General features: G+C 36.3%; 2 protein-coding genes across 4 annotated transcripts; one reads left to right on the forward strand and one right to left on the reverse strand.

The window, feature by feature from the left end:
- The first annotated feature begins 2,965 nt into the window (after nt 1–2,965).
- LOC105326523 (lipoxygenase homology domain-containing protein 1) lies at nt 2,966–5,683 on the forward strand. Its single transcript, XM_011426616.4, has 3 exons — nt 2,966–3,154; nt 4,362–4,479; nt 5,100–5,683. The coding sequence occupies exons 1-3, from the start codon at nt 3,055–3,057 to the stop codon at nt 5,272–5,274; spliced, it is 393 nt and encodes a 130-aa protein (XP_011424918.3). The 5' UTR covers nt 2,966–3,054; the 3' UTR covers nt 5,275–5,683.
- Nucleotides 5,684–11,724: 6,041 nt separating this feature from the next.
- LOC105326521 (uncharacterized) lies at nt 11,725–15,747 on the reverse strand. 3 transcript variants are annotated; one of them, XM_066079346.1, is made up of 3 exons: nt 15,490–15,747; nt 14,527–14,627; nt 11,725–14,071 (listed from the first exon to the last, which is right to left on the reverse strand). In XM_066079346.1, the coding sequence occupies exons 2-3, from the start codon at nt 14,600–14,602 to the stop codon at nt 12,072–12,074; spliced, it is 2,076 nt and encodes a 691-aa protein (XP_065935418.1). In that variant the 5' UTR covers nt 14,603–14,627; nt 15,490–15,747; the 3' UTR covers nt 11,725–12,071. The 3 variants fall into 3 exon arrangements, with proteins under 3 accessions (XP_065935418.1, XP_065935417.1, XP_034338548.2); XM_066079345.1 differs by having other exon boundaries at nt 14,527–14,630; XM_034482657.2 differs by having other exon boundaries at nt 14,527–14,630; nt 15,703–15,722.
- Nucleotides 15,748–15,787: the final 40 nt, after the last annotated feature.

Here is a 15,787-nt window from a genome sequence, read left to right on the forward strand (position 1 = left end):
CGAGACACCCTGACAAAACCATTCTGAAAATCCCATTCTAAACCTAACCAATTCACGTTTTGAGACGGAAACCACTGACATTTTTCATGAGCTAACAAAAATCCAAACTTTTGTAACTCATCCCTGACAAAACAACAGACTCTAAAAGCGTCCGACTGTGAAGAACTGCCTCCCAAACCGTCATCCAAATACATGACAATTTTGACATTATTGGACCTCATGTACTTAACAAAATGCCTAGTAACTTTTGAAAAAATGTAACCAGCTGTAGATAAACCAAAAGGCAGAACATTGAATACATAGTACTTTTGCCGACCATTGATATTCCAGCTAAAGCCCAGATACTGCCTGTGTTCTGCAAATATAGAAATATGATGGTATGCTGACTTAAGATCAAATGTGAAAACAAAATCACCGATATCAAACACGTCTCTCGCTACTTCAGCGTCCTCATATCTATACCTATATTTATGCAAATGAAAATTCACATGTCTACAGTCTAGGACTAACCTAGGCTTACCTGATCTGTTATATGCAACAGTAAGCGGATTGACCACACTTGGCTTAGTACTCACCTCTGAAATGCAATTTTTTGCCAACAAAGACTCGATTTCTGACGAAACAAATTCTACATTTTCTAATGAGGATCTATTGTTTTTTAATTCGACACTTTCTGGAATTGTTTTAAAAGGAATTTTATATCCATGAGAAATTATATCTCTAATGTAATTGTCCACACCTGTTTCAACCCACCTTGATAAACAGCTATTTAAATGCCCGACAGGGCTTACCTTGTTGGTAGTGCACTCGTCCGTGACCGACGTCGACAGGCGTGAATTCGAATAGTTTTGTTCTGAAACTGAATTGTTATCTGAATTTCTGAATGTATTACATGTAACAATACTTATCTCTGCCGAATCGTTGAGCTTCCTTCTACAGTCTCTCGCCCAGTGACCTTTAAACCCACATCGATAGCACGTCCCTGGCTTGACCGTAGGTGACCTAGAGTTGTCTTTCTTGTATGGGTGTGGCCTTGAATAGTCGTTTGTTGGTTTCCGCTGTGCCTTTTGTTGTTTGTCCTTTTTCTCTGCTTTATTTTGCGCCTTGTTTATTCTTTTTTCATCGTCAGAATCGTCAGCGATGGGATTAGCTTGGTATTCAGCTACTACCTTCCACCCTAAAGGACTAGAATCAGCTATTTTTATCAATTTCTGTCTCTCATTCAAAAGTTCAATACCTTCACCAATCTTTGTCCGTGCGGTGTTTATGTTTTCAACGCCAAGGTTGGCGCTGTCCAAACTGGCGTCTGCTTCCCTCAGCTTAGTGATGACCTGTGCGTTTCCCCGGTACTGCGCTTCGTTTCCATGACGTTTAAACTTATAACTGCCAAAAATGTTCTCCTCTATTTTCGCTAACTGCGATGACGAGAGTTCCTTCTGTGTTGTTTCCATAGACGATTGAAAATTCTTGAAATTGCTGTCTATCAGAGTCTTCATGCTGCTTAAAATTTGATTTTGGGACGATTCCACTGCTTTTTTAACTTCGGAGCTAATTATTTGCTGAACCTCGGAACTTATACCGGCATCCCCGTATTCGTCCATGATAGATGCGTCTTTGTAAGAAGACGGGCTAGAACTGATTTCTCGTGCTATTCGAACACCAATCATACACTCGTCACCACGTGACTCGTAACTATGAATTTCATTGGATACAATTTTCTACTCGAATCAACAAGACAATTATTTTCCGCTATTTGCATTGGAAATCTGCGACGTTAAATTCAATTTTTTGTAAACACACTTAATTAATTATACATGTAGCCTCTTCGTGGCGCATGAGCAAAAATATAAACGCCATTACCGTTTTTAATAGACGCATATTTATCATTGTAAGATTAATCAAACGAAACGTTCAAACATACATATTAACCAATTTGATATATTCGACAAATAATCGTTAAATCATAATTATCCATTCGTTATTAAAAAAAATTCTCGACAAAGTTTCTGCCACTTTATTTTTAGTCGCGGAAGTAAACTAAATAAAACATCAAGGCTACGCAGCTAGCTAGAGCGCGTTAGCGCTGCTTGATATTATTAACTAAATTTTTTTGGACCTGTTTTTACAATACTCTATACTTAATGTTTTTATTTCAAATTTTATGAGTTCCCACTTAGTTTTATGATTTGTAGTTTTCATTATATCGTAATTACGGGTAAATTATCTCGTTATTATGAGAAAAGATCTCGTTATTACGAGAAAAGATCTCGTTATTACAGGAAAAGATATCGTTATTACGAGTTAATTATCTCTTAATTACGAGAAAAGATCTCGTTATTACAGGAAAAGATATCGTTATTACGAGAAAAGATCTCGTAATTACGAGAAATGGTCTATATAAAATGGGTTGTTTCATTGTTTTACGTGTACTCTTGCGTTAAATGTAATATAACATATGTTCAGGTTGTAAATCATGGGTTAAATCTTTAATTAACAAATCCGAGACATCCCTTGAATTTAAGAGGGATCGATAATCGTGGCCATTTTGAGACTGGATTGATCTCCTTTAAAAGAAGATCTCTATTTTGAAATACCCAAATTTAAAAGGTATAATTGTTGGATTTTTTCTTTACTTAATATGTATATCTGACGGTTAATATGTTGACCATATAGCCTCCTTAAATAAAGAGAACTATATAACGCATAGATCCATACTCTGTACATTCATTTAACAGTAGGTCTTTCGTGGTTGCCCTGTAAAAAAATAATTTGACGATATATGTCAATGCTCCGCATACTTCGAAACGCATTTGATGCATATAAAAAACGCAAAGCTGTAATGTTGCAATCATAATAAACTTGTTTTTAATAGACACATACTGAAACAAATACCGGTACACCGCCCATATTTAAACCCCCATTCATTAACGAAGTGAGATAATATCATGAAACCACAAAACAATCAAGGTGATTGTTGCCGGATATGCCTTGGCTATTTAGACACGTTCAAGAAAATCTCCCTTTGCTTAAACAGGGTTAAATTCTTACACAATAATGGCTATTTTCCACATTAAAGTTACCACAGGAAAGAAATTTGGCGGCTCCACTCAGGCAAACGTGTACATTGTTCTGTATGGGGAGCAGGGAAGTTCAGGTAGGAACGTTTTATTGATGTGTGTTTGTTTAATTAACAAATGTACAGAATGTTTATTTGTTTTGTTTACGCTTTCAGACAAATAGCTCATCATGGTCATGTCATAAAACGTGATAATAAAAAAATTTAGTAATATCGCACTATATAGAAACTGACAAGATCGAAATCTACACACCCCCTTTTATCGATTGGTCAAAACCTTCAGCAACTTAAGAAAAATCACGGACTACTCGAAAAAATTAATCATGATGATGTCAGACTCAAATTCCCATAGAATACAATTTGGCTATTTCTGTTACTAACTAACGTTCTGATATTCATTAACAACAATTAAATTAATTCAATTTTTTGGACAAGCAATTTATAAATTTGCTAAAAGAAAGTTGTAAATATAAACAATCAAATGTTTTCTTTAATGATTTATGTGGGTTGTGTATTTTTCTGCAATGTCGCCACCTTCATATTCCGCATGAATCGCCAAAGTACTGTATTACATTAAGTCCTATCTTTGATATTGGCCTGAAATGGCCCCTAAAATGAACATCATCACTTTACTGTAATTCTTTGTTTTCTTTGAAGTATTTTCCTAGTTTTCATTTTGATGCAAATGCCACAATTTGGAAATATGTCATCATAAACATGACACCATGCACCTTTTCTCGCCAATTTCGCATTTTTAACATAAAACGGCTTGTTCTTTCAGAAAATATTGAGCAATTGCATGAACAAAAAATATATTCTCATCAAAGATTTGTCTATTCAAGACTAATAGTTGACCACAATATTTTCCTTGTTCAAAGTGTCGCTCTATATTTCCAATTCGAAAAAAGAAAAACAAAATGTCAATTTTTGATTGATGTTGTTTAAATTACATAATTTCTGACGTCATATACTGCGAAATGAGTGCAAATAAATCAAATAAATAAGTACAAAATATATCTGACATCAACTCATCTAAAAAAAAAAAATAACATAACAATTTAATGTACCTGAAACACTTTAAATGATGGTGAAATATGGTGGCCAAATTTGACCTTTATCATGTAGTATATGTATCACCGACTGAAAAGGGTCCTTGAAGTCCTGCCTTAGAAATAAGGATCCCCCTAAAAATGGTTGATATTCTATGCATAATTGAGTTGTTTGCCATTTTGTTTGCTGTTTGTTTCCACTGTGTTATTTGAGAACAAGATTCATTTTTTTAAAGGTCGTATACAACTTCGAAACATGGCCAGCGATTCGCGAGATGACGAAAACTTTCAGTTGGGGCAAACAGACGAATTCATCATAGAGTCTAAAGACATCGGAAATCTTCAAAAAATTAAGTAAGAAAGTACATGTCCGTCATTTCATTCGGGGAGGGGGGTGGGGGGGGGGGGAGCGAGGATATGTTTTCGGTATTTACTAGACTGTATTTTAAACTACATGTCTTTCATTCAGTTTAGGCAATGAATTAGTAATTTTGAAAAATTACTCTATTTTGCAAAATTTGAAACAAACAAAAATTGATTGAGATATGGTATTCTGTAAAGACATATTAAATTTATTATATACAGAAATCACATCATTTGGTTTGGGCAATGAAAAAATTAGCTAATTGTAACTGCTGCCAGTAAGAATATCTTAGATATTCATATTAAAAATTTTGATAAATTTTTCCATAATTTATTACAAACTAAAAAAAAACCCACATGGATAATATTCTGTCAAGATATTCCGGGATATATCATTTAATTTCTTTCAATAATATTGTCATGTTGTAAATTTTGAATTTACCGGGTGGCAGTAAATACAAAATTTACAACATGACAAAATTTTGAATTTACTGGGTGGCAGTAAATACAAAATTTACAACATGACAACTTGTCATGTAAATTTTGTATTTACTGCCACGCGGTAAATTCAAAATTTACAACATGACAATATGTTCCCCTATCTTACACAGCATCGGGCATGACAACATGGAGGCTGGCGTGGAGAGCGCTGATTGGTTCCTGGAGAAAGTAGAGGTTACATGTCCCCACGACAACACGTCCTGGCAATTCCCATGCAACGACTGGCTGGCAATGGACAAGGGGGACGGGCGAATTGACAGGGATTTGTACCCTCAACCGTTTTGACCATAGAAGAATGCTTCATTATTTCTCTGTTCATTCCAAAAAAAAACCCGTTCCTCATACATGTCCATTGTGTAACTACTAATGTATAACAAGCAACAGTCAGAATCATGCGCGGATCCTTTTCTCCGCTTGGGGGGGGGGGGGGGGGGGGGCGAAAGAGGTCGAGATATAAATGTGTTTGCCAGGGGGTCCCAGGCCTATTTTCAGTAGTATTACTATGGGAATTTTTAAAGTTTGAGTTTTCCTGGGTTGGGTTTCGCAACCAATCCCCCTTTAGATCCGAGCATGAGAGTCATCTTCAAGGTACACAATTGCAGACCTCGAGCTCATTCCCATCCCACTTGTGTGATTAAACAAGTGAATCACCTCTCAGTATACTTTCAATGAAGAAAATAAATGAGGAGTGAAAGTTGCTCCTTAGTTTAGTTTATGTGCTCCAGAATAAATATCTTAAATGAATTGCAAAGCTGCGCGCAACAGTTTGGTGTTAATAAATAAAAAAAAAGTATAGATAAAATCGTTTCCGATTTTTCATTAAATAAATGCACGACTCTGCCACTATACCTGTCATTGCCATGGATGCAGTTGATTCTTATGTTGACATAATTACCAGTGTGCATATTAAACCGTAACAAGATGAATTCTATCTGAGCACAATGTTAAAAAATAATTGGCATTATATTGTCTTTCCACAAATTTATTTTTCAAATGAAATTTGTGGAAAGACAATATTGACTAAACTACAGATTTGTGTAGTGATACTACTGTATAACGGGAAATATTTGCTCAGTTTTTATTTTGCGCCCCTTTTGCGAAGTTAACACGGAGCGAAAATAACCCTGTATTTTTTTTTACTCTCAGTGAGACTGGTTAATTGAATTTTTTAACTTCTTGAGCCAAAAAAACTGATAATAGTAATCAAATAATAATACTGTTTGGTTTACTAGTATTAATTTGGACATTCAAATTGATGGCCTTCCATAACTCATTACGCATCTGCGAAAAACATTGACTTTAGTGTAAGCATTTGTGCTCATGATTTCATTACAGTTTACTGGCAAGTTATTTTTAAATTTCAATTGACTATGCCATTATTTAACTTATTTTAAACATGCAGTATTATTTTAACTATGTTGACATAAAATGACACTTTAATAAAAACAGAATTCTTTTTTTCAGTGTTATTTTAATTTTTTATCTTTAAATTTTATTTTCAGCTTACTTCCTATATAAACATGAACTTTATATGCGTTCATTCACCACCAGGGACATATTAGCAACTATATATATATATATTTTTTTTTTATCGAAAGTCTAGCGTGAAGAGATTTCAAAGGTCGTTTACGCATCAATTTTCTTTATTCTTTTAAAACATAAGTACAATATTCTTTAACAAAGAAGAAATCTGTTATTTAACTTCATTCCCTTATAAGATAATAATTACGATGATTAAATTCTCACACACGCCATGTCCACAATTACGTTAAAGTCGGGTATTTATTTCCCTTATCTCATTCGGTTTAATTTTGAACATGATAATTTAAAATTTCTGAAACAGATCCGTATTAACAAGAAGAACACAATCAATTGCTTTAATCAGAAGCAGTGTTTTTACAAGATTTCTTAATCTAAATGAAAATTCGAAAAATTTAAGAATTTGTACAGTAGAAAATATCAAATGAACTTTCATTTTTTAAAGTGATTTTTTTTTCGGGATATTTATCTCTCCTATAGGTCAATTCCTCTGTTATAAACAAGCGATCCTTTGTTATTGTATTCTAAATAAGAAATGCTGTCTGAATGATGTTATGTATACAATTAGTATGTAAGGAAACGTTTAGATGAACCTGTCGACGATATCCATAAATCATATTTTAATACTGTAATTCTGTTCATTCTTATCCAATGTATAACAAGAGGCCTATAGGCTTGAAAGTCACCTGAGCACAATGATAGCTCTTTGACCTGTCAGAGGGTATCATTTATGCATTTTAAGATTTATTCTGGAATCTAAATCCTAATCCAAAACTCCTCTGACAACAGTTACCCTTCCCATTTATAATTTGAATTTTTAAAAACATTAATTCAGTGACAATTAAGGGAGGGGGGAGTGAAGAGGCAAGAATCAGAAAAATATCTGATTATCTACACCCTAGCTCCAGTGGCCAAATATTGTAAACTTTTGGTAGAAAGAGATCATTCTGCAGGCCTTTAATGGTCATTCTTTTGTAATATTCAGTTCCATTTAAAATGCACACAAGCATACAATGCACAAAAAAATGTAGATTTCCTAAAATATAACACATACTTAATTGAATATGGCCAAGTGACAAATTATCTAAACGTTATTAAGATGAAAATGTAAAATTGTTTACAGAGTGTCTCAGGCGACTTTAAAAAATACATGTTTACTATATAGCCATATTTGTCACCCCTCCCCTATATAAAATGCCCCAACACCTGCCCCATGGGCAGTGAATTTCACTATATCTAAAAAGAAGACATTATGAATATTTAATTTATTTCCAATGACAGTGAAAGTGAAAGAAAAATTAATATTTAAAATTTGAATAATTGTCACTATGTTGCCATATATTGGCCCTACCAAAAGGGACAAAACCCCTGACCCAGGGGCCAAGAAATTTACAATTTAGGTAGAGGGATTCATAGCCGTGCATTTTTTTTCTCAAATGTATATTAGAGTAGAGAAGATGATTTTTAAAGATACAATACCTTTTTACTAAATGCCCCAATATTGGCCCTGTCCTAGGGCATGAACCCCTGACCCAGGGGTCATGAATTTTACAATTGAGGAAGAGGGATTAATTGTTATGCATTGAGTTTTATAAAATATACATGGGAGAAGAGAAGATCTTTTCATGATTTAATACTTTTTCACAATATGGCCATATTGACCTTGCCCTAGGGCCTGTTCCTCTGACCCAGGAACCATGAATTTCACAATTTTGGTAGAAGGTTTCATGGACATGATAACCATCCATTTTTTCTCAAATATATATGGAAGAAGAGAAGAAGATTTTCTAAGAATTAACACATTTTCACTATATGGTCATATTGGCCCTACACTAGGGCCTGAATCCCTGACCCAGGGGCAATGAATTTCATAACTTTGGTAGAAAGTTTCTTTCTCACAAGCATGTGGGATATGACAAGAAGAGTTTTTAAAATTTTTTTTTTGCATATTTGGTCCTGCCCATGTTGCCCCAGGGGTGGTAAAGTAATGTAATTCACAATTTAGATGCATCTTATCATAGAAATGCTTCAAGCCAAATATAATAACAATTGGCCATGTAGGTTTCAAAAAGAAGTTAAAAATGTAAAATTGTTAATGTGTGAAGCACAGACGCACAATGACAGACAAAGACCTGATATCAATAAATAACAAGAGGCCCATGGGCCACATCGCTCACCTGAGGAACAATAGGTATGATAAAATCAGCTTAATGGAGTCATAATACAAACTATCTGGACAATGTACAATAATACATGTTGATCCTGTATAAATAAAATCCATTTTCCCCCTGGATATTCTTATGTTTATAATCATTAGTCCCTTTTCTAACAGGATGATTTTATAGTCATATCATATGTTGAGTATTGCAGTTCTCAAAAAGATCCTTAACAATTGTTTATATATGGGATATAAACGTACATAAACTCTGAACCTTCTTATGAGGCCAAAGAATTGTCCTGGGGCCAAAGTCTTAACAATTATAAAGAATCATCTAGCTGATTAATTTCTGAGAAGAAGATTTTTAAAGATTTACCATATATATTCCTTTGTTAAACTTTGGCCCCCCATTGTGGCCCACCCTACCCCTGGGGATCATGATTTTCACAACTTTGAATTTACACTACCTGAGGACGCTTCCACACAAGTTTAAGCTTTCCTGGCTGATTAGTTTCCGAGAAGAAGATTTTTAAAGATTTACTCTATATATTCCTATGTAAAACTTTGACCTTCCATTTTGGCCCCACCCTACCCTCGGGGGTCATGATTTTCACAATTTTGTATCTACACTACCTGAGGATGCTTCCACACAAGTGTCAGCTTTACTGGCTGATTAGTTTCTGAGAAGAAGATTTTTAAAGATTTACTCTATATATTCCTATGTAAAACTTCGATCCCCCATTGTGGCCCCACCCAACCCCCGGGGGGGTCATGATTTTCACAACTTTGAATCTACACTACCTGAGGATGCTTTCACACAAGTGTCAGCTTTCCTGGCTGATTAGTTTCTGAGAAGAAGATTTTTAAAGATTTACTCTATATATTCCTATGTAAAACTTCGATCCCCCATTGTGGCCCCTCCCTGCCCCCGGGGGTCATGATTTTCACAACTATGAATCTACACTACCTGAGGATGCTTTCACACAAGTTTCAGCTTTCCTGGTCTTATGGTTCATGAGAAGAAGATTTTTAAAGATTTACTCTGTATATTCCTATGTAAAACTTCGACCCCCCATTGTGGCCCCTCCCTGCCCCCGGGGGTCATGATTTTCACAACTATGAATCTACACTACCTGAGGATGCTTTCACACAAGTTTCAGCTTTCCTGGTCTTATGGTTCATGAGAAGAAGATTTTTAAAGATTTACTCTGTATATTCCTATGTAAAACTTCGACCCCCCCATTGTGGCCCCATCCTACCCCCGGGGGTCATGATTTTCACAACTATGAATCTACACTACCTGAGGATGCTTCCACACAAGTTTCAGCTTTCCTGGTCTTATGGTTTATGAGAAGAAGATTTTTAAAGATTTACTCTGTATATTCCTATGTAAAACTTCGACCCCCCATTGTGGCCCCATCCTACCCTCGGGGGTCATGATTTTCACAATTTTGTATCTACACTACCTGAGGATGCTTCCACACAAGTTTCAGCTTTCCTGGTCTTATGGTTCATGAGAAGAAGATTTTTAATGATTTACTCTGTATATTTCTATGTAAAACTTCGATCCCCCATTGTGGCCCCTCCCTGCCCCCGGGGGTCATGATTTTCACAACTATGAATCTACACTACCTGAGGATGCTTTCACACAAGTTTCAGCTTTCCTGGTCTTATGGTTCATGAGAAGAAGATTTTTAAAGATTTACTCTGTATATTCCTATGTAAAACTTCGACCCCCCATTGTGGCCCCTCCCTGCCCCCGGGGGGTCATGATTTTCACAACTTTGAATCTACACTACCTGAGGATGCTTTCACACAAGTTTCAGCTTTCCTGGTCTTATGGTTCATGAGAAGAAGATTTTTAAAGATTTACTCTGTATATTCCTATGTAAAACTTCGACCCCCCATTGTGGCCCCATCCTACCCCCGGGGGTCATGATTTTCACAACTTTGAATCTACACTACCTGAGGATGCTTCCACACAAGTTTCAGCTTTCCTGGTCTTATGGTTCATGAGAAGAAGATTTTTAATGATTTACTCTGTATATTCCTATGTAAAACTTCGACCCCCCATTGTGGCCCCATCTTACCCCCGGGGGTCATGATTTTCACAAATTAGAATCTACACTACCTGAGGATGCTTCCACACAAGTTTCAGCTTTCCTGGTCTTATGGTTTATGAGAAGAAGATTTTTAAAGATTTACTCTATATATTCCTATGTTAAATTTCGACCCCCCATTGTGGCCCCACCCTACCCCCGGGGGTCATGATTTTCACAAATTAGAATCTACACTACCTGATGATGCTTCCACACAAGTTTCAGCTTTCCTGATCTTGTGGTTCATGAGAAGAAGATTTTTGAAAATTTCTCGAAAATTTTCATAAATTCCTAATAATCTCCCTTTGCAGAAGGGCGTGATCCTTAATTTCCACAAATTTAAATTCCCTAAGGCTAAGGATGCTTTGTGCCAAGTTTGGTTGAAATTGGCCCAGTGGTTCTTGAGAAGATGTTGAAAATGTGAAAAGTTTACAGACAGACGGACAGACAGACGGACGACAGACAAAATGTGATCAGAATAGCTCACTTGAGCTTTCAGCTCAGGTGAGCTAAAAATAGTGATTAATGTTGAAATAAATGTACGTGTATTTATGCTCCAATCAATATATTTCTAACATTTTTTAATCTCATGATCATTTGAAATAATAAACAATTATCTATGTAAAGGACAGATAAATAAATATTTGAATAATTTATTTCTTGGCTACAAAACATGTAGCTTATTCTACAACAGTTGAGCTGCACACCTCAGTCTCAATGACATGAGAAGAATGGCCGATAGAATCGGACTGGTCCCCTGTCACAATAACACTGTCACTCTGGGGCTCACTTGAGCTTTCAGCTCAGGTGAGCTAAAAATAGTGATTAATGTTGAAATAAATGTACGTGTATTTATGCTCCAATCAATATCTTTCTAACATTTTTTAATCTCATGATCATTTGAAATAATAAACAATTATCTATGTAAAGGACAGATAATTAAATATTTGAATAATTTATTTCTTGGCTACAAAACATGTAGCTTATTCTACAACAGTTGAGCTGCACACCTCAGTCTCAATGACATGAGAAGAATGGCCGATAGAATCGGACTGGTCCCCTGTCACAATAACACTGTCACTCTGGGGCTCACTTGAGCTTTCAGCTCAGGTGAGCTAAAAATAGTGATTAATGTTGAAATAAATGTACGTGTATTTATGCTCCAATCAATATATTTCTAACATTTTTTAATCTCATGATCATTTGAAATAATAAACAATTATCTATGTAAAGGACAGATAAATAAATATTTGAATAATTTATTTCTTGGCTACAAAACATGTAGCTTATTCTACAACAGTTGAGCTGCACACCTCAGTCTCAATGACATGAGAAGAATGGCCGATAGAATCGGACTGGTCCCCTGTCACAATAACACTGTCACTCTGGGGCATCAACACGGAGTGTCCATCTGCCTGACAGGCCAGATCTGTCCCAGACATGAATGTCTGGTATTGGACGTTCATGGAAATGTCCGCCACCTCGTAGTTCACGGCATTGCCTTCCTCGTCTGTTGCGATCACCAGGGAACTGTTCTGTAAGGCAGACTGCAGATTGAACTGGTCTCGGTTGATCTCATGATCCACGATCAAGTTCACTGAGTCTATCTCGTGAATTTCTTCAATCACCAAGGATTTCAGCGAATCCTCCTGATCTCCATCTTTGGATTTCTCAACACCGGATGTGATGAGACCGTGTTTTTTTGCCTCATGTCTCTTCAGGTGATGCTTGTACCGAAAGACGTAATTGCATTTGTGACATTTAAACTGTCCTTGAGTATTACTGTGATTCTTAATGTGAGCGTTACACCTCAATTCTGTTTTAAATCTGAAAGTACAACCTGGGAAATCACACGCGTAGGGGCGAGATATGTCATGGACTTGTTTGTGTTTTAGTAGCGTGGACTTATCGGAATAAGCTGTCCCACATATATCACATATCACACTTCCTTCCGTGTGGATTTGGCGATGTGTGTGGATTGCCAGAGCTACGGTCGACACAAAGTCGCATTGCCTACAATGGAATGCTTCCTTCTTGTGAGTTTTTCGGTGAGCCGTGAGATAAGTCTTGGTCTTGAATGATTTACCGCACTCGTCACACAGAAACTGCTGGTTGTTTTGATGAGTCAACACATGTTTCCTGAGATATCGCAGTCTGTTGAACACTTTTGAGCAAATTCCACATGTATAATTTCCCACCAAGTCTTGAGTCTCCACTCCTCTGATTTTCTTTCCGTTCTTCTTTCGACGTTCACTAGCCTGCATCGCATTGTACTCGGACATCTTCATGACTTTTTGGTCCTTGAAATCCTTTTCATTACCATGCATTACAATTTTGATTTTGCTATGCAAGTTAATCATATCTGGATGTTCTTTTTTCATATGGCGAGAAAGGGAGGCTTTAAAATCGGTGACATAGCTACAGTGTAAACATTTTAACATCATTTTTCCATATCCAATGGACTGTCCCTCCTTTTCTTCCATATAGAAAATAAAGAAATAATCCCCCTCTTGTGTTTCTTGAACAGCATCAGGAGTGAAGTTGCACACATCTGTACTACCCATGGCGAGATCAGAACGTTTTGGAATAGAATTTTCTTTGAAATTTTCAGATCCATCAGATGAAATTTCTGTTTCCATTGCTGAATCATGATTTTCAAGATTTCCAGAAATATCCTCGTCTTTGGTACATGGTGTCAAAGCAGATTCTCCGTCAACACTTGAGAACCTATGAAAATCTTCTAAACACTGGGAGAGATCTGTTATATCTTTGTTTGGCAAGTTTTCATTCTCAGGTGTGTTTAGAAAATCTTCCATAGCTGCCTCTGCTATATTACCAGACTGCTTAATTTTCCCATCCTGCTTTTCAGATTCTTCAACATCATTGTTGATCTCTTCCTGACTCAAAGCAGGTTCCACGTGAATATAAATGTTCCTTACATTCCCAACGGAAGAGTTTTCAATTTCACCATCGATATCATTCAGCAGAATATCCGTGGACAAAACTTCAGGCGAGTCATCTTCCGACTTGGTTTGGGAAGTTTCAACACAAGAGGCAATTCTAGTTGTGTTTGGGTCTTCGCTATCATTAGCTGGATGGCCATCTTCTTGGTTCGCACACTTGACTGGGTTTGGCCGAGGAAGATTCTGGAGGCTGCTGCTGATTGGTCGATTCCTGACTTGGATGTTGACCCTGTGCTTTTTCTTGTAGTGGTCCCTCAGGGTGTTTTGTCTAGTGTAGGATAGCCGACACAGGTCACAACCTGCAGGAACACCTGGACCAACATCTATAATAACAAATACAACAACTGCAAATCTTATAAACCCTTCATAATTACTGTGGTACTGCTCTTTGTGGGAAATAGTTATGTGGTTTGGTGGAGTTTTTAAAATTAGTAAGTACTTAATTAAATGTTCTATATAAAAAAAATAACTTTTTTCTTTTAACATCATATTTCACCAGACTATGAACCAATTTAATTGCCCTGCCAAAGAGCAGAACACCAGATATCTTGAAACTGCCTGTTCATTGAAGAATAAATACTTTTAAATAGTGTCGAACACACAAAACTGATTATATATACAAGTGCAGACCATTTTAATTTTGCAGGAATCATGATTATATATCATTGCACATCAGATCCATGGCCAATTTTTGAAATTACATATATTTTCAACATTTACCCTGTAAATTTAGTTGATTAATATTTTATAATAGCATGACAACATTTTCAGAACTTACGATTGACTTTGTGCTGTAGAAAAGTAAGGACATTGTCCATTTCTTCACTACAAATTCCACAAATAAATCTATCCATTTTCTATTCCTTCTTCTTAATTTAGCTGCTAAAAAATATAGAAATAGTGATTTTCAAAGTATTGCAGGCCTAGAGCTAACAGAGAGAGAGAGAGAGAGAGAGAGAGAGAGAGAGAGAGAGAGAGAGAGAGAGAGAATGTTGTTGATGCTGAATGCTGAAACGTTTTGAAATCTGGAATACATAGTGTTCTATTTTAGATGTGTCTCGTTGGGCTTTTAAATTGTATGTCATTTTACAGCTGTTTCTTTATAAATGTGACAGTCAGACCAGTTCGAATAATGGTGCCAGATAGCTCAGTTGGTAGAGCACCTGACTAGAGATTCAGGGGGCCTGGGTTCGAATCCTGGTCTGGTCCGTCATTATTTCTCCCATCCTGTTACATTTGGTGCCGTGACCAACCCCTGGAACTGACAGGTGAACTCCTGCCAGGGGAAGAGCCTGGGGTGATCATCAAAGGTGAAGATCATTTAAGGGGGAGGAATATGTGATGGTAAGACCAGTTCGAATACCGGTGCCAGATTGCTCAGTTGGTAGAGCACCTGACTAGAGATTCAGGAGGCCCAGGTTCGAATCCTGGTCTGGTCCGTCATGATTTCTCCCATCCCGTTACATACAAATATGCATGTGTATAAAAATTAGGGCTACAATATTTGCTGTATTCTCAACATTTCACATGTACATTACCAACAACACCAGCAGAGATTGATAACTACAACAAATACGTCAAAATGTTCTGAATGGAGTCAATAAAGTGATAAACATAATAAATACGGTTTCCTTTCTACTTCCGAATTTCCTCTAAATGTATACAAACGTTTTGACAGTTTAAAGTTTCTCAATTATAACTCTTCCTACAGCATTATCTCAAACTATTTTTCAACACCTACCAGAAAAATTCAGAATATGCAGAATTTCTTCATTTCTGGTACTGTAGGTATGCAGGCACACATTTTTCAGAATCCATAAAATGTCACATTACAAATTCATGGACACACAGCGGAAAGCAACTTGATTCCTATTTCACAGTCAGGTACTAAAAATAGCAAACATGTATGGTTACATATGTAACATAAACATAGTAGGCCTAATGATAAACCTACAATGTAATTTGGGCGTTGTAGTTTGCATACTATTTTGTACTAGTACAAACCATTTTAATATCCGGAAAAGATGTTATGCCTTTTT

This window comes from Magallana gigas, chromosome 3 (assembly GCF_963853765.1).
Source record: "Magallana gigas chromosome 3, xbMagGiga1.1, whole genome shotgun sequence".
Lineage (NCBI taxonomy): Eukaryota > Metazoa > Mollusca > Bivalvia > Ostreida > Ostreidae > Magallana > Magallana gigas.